At 31.9% G+C, this 7097-nt stretch overlaps 1 protein-coding gene across 1 annotated transcript; it reads right to left on the bottom strand.

Annotated features, from left to right (window-relative positions):
• Positions 1-4646: 4646 nt before the first annotated feature.
• Positions 4647-5003, bottom strand: LOC138338858 (uncharacterized). The gene has a single exon (XM_069289943.1). It carries the CDS (start codon positions 5001-5003, stop codon positions 4647-4649), a length of 357 nt encoding a protein of 118 aa, XP_069146044.1.
• Between the last annotated feature and the right edge of the window lie 2094 nt (positions 5004-7097).

Raw genomic sequence — 7097 nt, 5'->3', positions numbered from 1 at the left:
ATTTTAAATACATGATATAAAATCATGATTTTAAATTAGTGTTCAAATATGCAATATAAAGTTAAGATCTCAAATCAACATTTAGATATGTGATTGAGATTATAATTTAAAATCATGCCAAGTTTTAAATAAAAAACATGATTTGAGATTTCAAATCATAAACAAATATAAAACTTGACTCATAAGTTTATATTTCATAAGAAAAGAGGCATCATTTTTTATTTTACGAAGATAGACTCTTGTTCATCATGAGGAGATTGTTAGTATTGTGCGCAAGAATTATCTTAAAGAATAAACTAGTTATTATTGTTGTTAACATTTATTTATCAAAGGAACATGGAGATTGTTCTATGATTGTATACGAATTGGAGAAATTTTTATAACTTGTGGAGTTTTTATGTTTATGAGTAAAATAATATAACTTAAGAAATTCAAATTATATCTAAATAAAATGTGAAAATTCAAGTAAAGAATCTGAAAAACACCATTGAAGGATCTAGAGATAAACTGAATTTTGAAGAAGAAGAAGATAAATCTTATTAAATCAATCACGAGTGTTACACTTGTGCCTTCTTATATACAAATGTTTCATATACAAATTTAGTCACAAAATGCATTTCCTAACTGACTCTAATCCACAACTAACTGATGACAGCTCAATAACTAATTGATTATTAATTTAACCAACTATGTACAGTAATAACAGAAAATGAGAAAGTTAACACTCCCCCTAAAGCAGAAAGGGCAATATGTTAAGAACACCTAGTTTGCCTAACAAATGAAGATGTTGAGCCTCACTCAATCCTTTGGTTAATAGATCAGCAACTTGTTGTTGTGTGTGTACATACTCTGTTTGAATTAATTCAGCCTTAACCTTATCTCTAACGAAATGACAATCTATTTCGATGTGCTTTGTTCTTTCATGGAATACAAGATTTACAGCTAATTGCATAGCAAACTTGCTATCCCTCCATATTTTGATTGGCATTTGAATGGACACATTAGGCTCATTGAACAACCCTATCAACCATGTCACTTTTGCTACTGCTGAAGCCATACTTCTATACTCAGCTTCAGCTGAGCTTCTAGACACTCTCTGTTGTTTCTTGGACTTCCAAGACACTAAGGATTCTCCAAAATTTACTATGTAGCCTGTCACTAGACTCCTAGTATTAGGACAAGCAGCGCACTCTAAATCACACCAGCATGTTAATGTCTTAGCTGGCTGAGCCTTCAGCCATATACCCTGACCAACCGTTCCTTTCAAGTATCTCACCACTCTGGTAGTTGCCTCCCAATGAGATCTTTTTGGATGTTGCATAAATTGATTTAGTGTTTGCACTGCATAACTAATGTCAGGTCTTGTAATGGTAGCATACATTAATTTCCCTATTGATCTTTGATAAGCTGAATGATCTATTAGTACATCATCTCCTTGTAGTCCAGCAGTCTGATCAAATTTTACTGATGTCAGCCTCAAGTTGGTCTCTAATGGTGTGGTTGCTGGTTTTGCACCACTCAATCCTGTATCAGAAATAAGCTCTAATATGTACTTCCTTTGATTCAGAATAACACCTGTTTTGTACCTTAACACCTCAATATCCAAAAAATATTTGATTTCTCCAAAATCTTTGAGTTTAAACTTCTGATGCAATGCTTCTTTTGCTTCTCTAATTAATGACTCATTACCACCAGTAATAAGTAAATCATCAACATAGATCAAGACAACAACCATCCCCTCTGGCTTCTTCAAGGTGAACAATGAATAATCATGAGAACTTTGAATGAAGCCTGCAAATAATAAGGTGTTGTTCAATTTGATATTCCATTGTCTAGATGCTTGCTTGAGTCCAAGGATTTAAGCAATTTACAAACTTTGGTTGACCCCCGAGATCTGAAACTTCAGGCATCTCCATATATACTTCTTCATCCAAATCTCCTTGTAAAAAGGCATTGTACATATCCATTTGGTAAAGAAACCAGCCTTTAGAAACATCAACTACAATAACACTTCTAACAGTTACCATTTTTACAACTGGTGAAAATGTATCATGATAATCCAATCTTTCTTGCTGACTATATCCCTTGGCTACAATTCTAGATTTGAACCTTTTTATGTCTCCATCAGCCTTGTGTTTGATTTTGTAAATCCATTTAGAATAAACAGCGTGTTTGCCTAGAGGTAAGTCAACCACCAGCCAGGTCTTGTTATCTTCAAGGGCTTTGATTTCCAGCTTCATAGCCTCAATCCATCTGGGATGTTTACTAGCTTGGCCAAATGTCTGAGGCTCTACCATATCTGAAAACTTTGCTAGGTAACTATGATATTTGGATGACACACGATCATAACTGAGATGGTTTGCTAGAGGATATTTACTATTCTGTCCAACTACAGGAGCCATGTAATCTTTCATCTGTGTGGTAGGTTTGGTATGTCTAGATGAGTTTCTAGTAGAAACTAGAGCTAATGGTTCGGTTGTATCAATAACTGGTTCTTGGAATGACATCTCCTCATCATGGACATGCAACATCTCATCAAAAACATCATTCAAAATGGTGGAAACCCGTGTGTTTGCATTTGGACAACCCTCAGCTACTGTACCTTCTGAACTATCAACATCTTCAAAGCTATCAGGTAATAAGACAGGAGCAACTGTTTGTGAAAGTTATAAAGTGGCAAAAGGAAAGATGTGTTCCTGAAATACAACATCTCTATTGACTAAGAATTTCTTAGTGTGTAAATCCAACAACAAGTAACCCTTCTGAGTTTCTGAGTATCCCATCATGATCACAATTTTTCCCTTTCTAAGAACTTGTCATTTCTAAGAACAATAGAAGCATGACCAAGACAACCTATAACTCTCAAAAGGCTGATATTGGGAGGTTTAGAGAATAATATTTCATATGGACTTTTATTATGAAAAATTAATGAGGATAGTCCATTAATCAAATACACAATTGCTTGAACACACACTCCCCAGAATCTAAGAGGCATACAAGACTGAAATTTGATGGCCCTAGCTACATTCAAGATGTGTCTATGCTTCCTCTCCACTATACCATTTTGCTGTGGTGTGTGAGGACAGATACTTTGATGAAAAACTCTATTCTATTGTCTGACCTCACTGTCTTGATGGTGTGCCCAAAATGATTCTTTATCAATACAAAGAAATTCTTTATTCTACAATGGTTCAGACTTAAGCTGTAATTAATGCACCCAAGTATATCTGCTGCAATCATCAACAATTGTAAGAAACTAGTATTTCTTATTAAATGTGGGAACCTTATATGGTCCCCATATATCCATGTCTACAAGTTCAAAGCATTTAGAAGTTTTGGATGCACTGGTAGGAAATGACAATCTAGTTTGCTTAGCTAATGGATAGACTGAACAACTAGTAAGTAAATCAATGTCTTTATTGCTATGTAGTAGGTCTAAACCTTGCAGTGCTTGAATTGAAGGATGACCAAGCCTTTTATGCCACAATTCACAATCCTGCAACGATACCCATACAGTAATTTTCTGATGTTTTGAGATTCACATTTTCCTTTCATGATAGAATCATTTCTGAATATGTACATGCTCCCTTCTTCCCTTACCAACCCCCTTCACCCTGCCACTGTAAAGGTCTTGAAATATACAGAATTTAGGGTAAAAGGAAACAAAACATGATAGTTCCCTGGTTAGTTGTGAGACAGACAACAAGTTGAACTTAAACTCAGATACACACAACACATCTTTAATCACTTCGTTGTTAAGAAAACATGTTTCTCCTATGTGTGATATAAAGGCCTTATCACCTGTAGGTAAATTCACCTTGTCTTGGTGAGAACTAGCTGTGCATTTACTATTTTTCAACAAATGTTCATTTGTTGTAATTTGATGAGAAACACCAGAGTCTACTATCCAACAATGAGAGGCAACATTAGTTGAAAAACAAAACAATTTGCCATACCTTTCATGTTGACCTGCTTCATGTCCTTCTTATCCTTCCCTAACATGTCCATTATTTATTTGTATTCTCCATCAGTAAATGCATGTCCTCTGGCAACAAAAGCATTGTTTACTTCATGATGACTAGAAGAAGCTTCTCCATAATTATCTTTGGATATGTTGTTAGCTTCTCCAGAATGATTGTAGCCATGTCTTCCAGATGAAGGATGCATTGGACTTGACCTTGAATTATTGAAACCAGACTTCTTTCTGTGTTTCCAATCTGCTGGATAGCCAATTAATTTGTAACAATTTTCCTTAGTGTGTCCAGTATACTGACAATATTCACATCTTCTTCCTGATTATGATTGTTACCTCTGTTAACACTCATAGCTACTGGCTCCGGTACATTATTAAAAATGGCTATAAAAGTTGTTTGTTGTTGAAGCTCATCCTCTATAATCATGGCATAAGCTTGATTAATATAATGAGTAACACCTTTTAACAAAATTTGTCTCTTAGCATGTTCATACGACTCATTCAAACCACTAAGGAACTGAATTAGTCTAAGCTGATAGGTGATCTGCATATTCTTTGGATTTTGGACATGCACAACTAGGGGAAGGTATTCCTCCCACAAATTCTTTAATTTAGTGTAGTAAGTTGAAACTGAATCAGTACCTTGTGAGAGTGTGTTGATTTCCCTGTGCAGCTAGTAAATTCTCATTCGATTGATGTTGTCGAACTTTTCTTTCAAGTCCGCCCAAACTGTATAAGCATTGGTAGCATACACTATTCCACTTAAAAGATCTTCACTGACTGAACTCATCAACCATGACAATACAATTGCATTACATGTTTCCCACTGTTCATGTAATTCATCTCGATACAGAGATCTACTGTAAGCTCCTGTAATAAATCCAATTTTCCTCTTCCCCGTCAATGCAATTCTCATTGATCTACTCCACACACCGTAATTTTCAGGGCCTGTGAGCTTGATAGGAATCAAAACTGCACTTGAAGCATCTGATGGACCTATATAAAGAGGATCAATTCGCATTGTCGCCATTGATGTCTTCTTCATAGCTCTATTGTAGTGTAAACACTACTCTGATCTACTTCTACTTTGATTTATTGGATCACAAGTATAACCTGGCTTTGATACCATGTGAAAATTCAAGTAAAGAATATGAAAAAACACCATTGAAGGATCTAGAGATTAACTAAATTTTGAAGAAGAAGAAGAAAAATCTTACTGAATCAATCATGAGTGTTACACTTGTGCCTTCTTATATACAAATGTTTCATATACAAATTCAGTCACAAAATGCATTTTCTAACTGACTCTAATCCACAACTAACCGATGACAGCTCATTAACTAACTGATTATTTATTTAACCAACTATGAACAATAATACCAACTAACAGTAATAAAAGAAAATGAGAAAGTTAACATAAAACTTTAAGGGGTTGTTTGGTTACTGATTAGAGTTATGCAGGTATTAGCTATGCAGGGTTTAATTATGCAAATATTAGATATGCAGGTACTAATTATGTGAATATTATTTATGTAGATATTATTTAGTTACATAGAGATCACAACACATGAATTATTAACTATTCAATATTAAACTTATTGTAAATTATTAATATATATTATTTAGAAAATAATAATACATGCTAATAAATGTGAAATATATTGAGTAATATATAATGTTAATATTTGATTAGCTTATGTACCGTTAAAAAATATACAATAAATTTCTAATATTAAAAAAATATTCTTTTTTTTGCATAAATCAATCAAAATGGTAAGTATATAAAAAGAATTGAAAATATTCTATATATAATAAAAAATAAAACAACATATTTTGATTGGAAATAATAAAGTTCCAATTAAAAAAAATAAAAGAAATAAAAATGGTCTTAGTATAAAAGATAAATAAAAACAACAAACCTATATATAGAAAAATAATAAAAACAATTAAATAAATTGATAGGGTAAATATATAATTTATCACTTTAATACATGTATAACTAATACCCACATAATTTATTCTACCTTCTATCCTGCATAACTTTATATATAGATTTCCTCATAAGTTATGTTGGTATTAATTATGTAGGACTACAAAAAGTCCGATTGACTTTTGAACCTAACAAAAAACTTTTAACAAACATTATAAAACTAATATAATATTTTATACATGAATAACAAGCCCTCTTATACCGTAAACAAACGGCCCTAATTTTATTTCAATATAATTTTATATCACATATTCAAACGAATACAAACTGTACGAGGATTTACAATTTTGAAAGTGTCACATTAGACTGAGTGCCTGTTTGGCCAAACAATTTGGACGAAAGCATTCTTTCTCGAAAAAAAAAAACTTTTTAAAAGTTAAGGTGTTTGTCCAAAAGTAAAATATTTTTAAGGATTTTGATTTATCTATACATTACATTGATTGAAAATCTTAATTAAATAAAAGTAAAAACTTAAATAAAATATTTTATAACAGATATTTATAGTTTCTCTTTAAAAAGTAACCTTAATATTAAACGTTCATTGATACTTATTCTTTTTTATATTCACTACTTCAAAACTTTAAAAACCCCTTACAAATGAATTAAACAAACACGAACTATTCGTTTCTAAAAGTTTTCTCTAAAAGGCTATTATAATAATAATAATTCTTCGAGAAAACAAATCCATTTTTGTAACTAAACGAAGATGCTACTTTCTTTATCTTAATTTACGCGTCTTTTCATTTTTAAAGAATCATTTTAACTATACACTTTGAAGAAAAATTAAATAGATTAACCTAATATTTTCAAATTAAAAATTTGAATATTCAAAAACCATATAAACTAAAGTAAGTTATGATTTTTCTTATGTCAATATAATTTAAATCTCCAAAAAGCAAAAGACTTCACGTATATTTTTACCCTGTTGAGTGCAAACAACGCTAAACGGGAAGAAAGGTGGTAGAATGTAGTGCTTAATTTAGAATGATTAGCAATGAGAGGTAGAATAACAAATAATGAACTTAATTATGATAACAAATAGAACTATTTAGGTATAATCATAATGCAAACCTCATAATTTAAGCTTTTTAAAAAGGTAATGTGACAATTAATAAACTTGTCTGTTGCTCAGGA

This window comes from Solanum lycopersicum, chromosome 10 (genome assembly GCF_036512215.1).
Source record: "Solanum lycopersicum chromosome 10, SLM_r2.1".
Taxonomy (NCBI): domain Eukaryota; kingdom Viridiplantae; phylum Streptophyta; class Magnoliopsida; order Solanales; family Solanaceae; genus Solanum; species Solanum lycopersicum.
The sequence above is the reverse complement of the archived record's forward strand: the minus strand, read 5'-3'. Positions and strand labels throughout refer to the sequence as shown.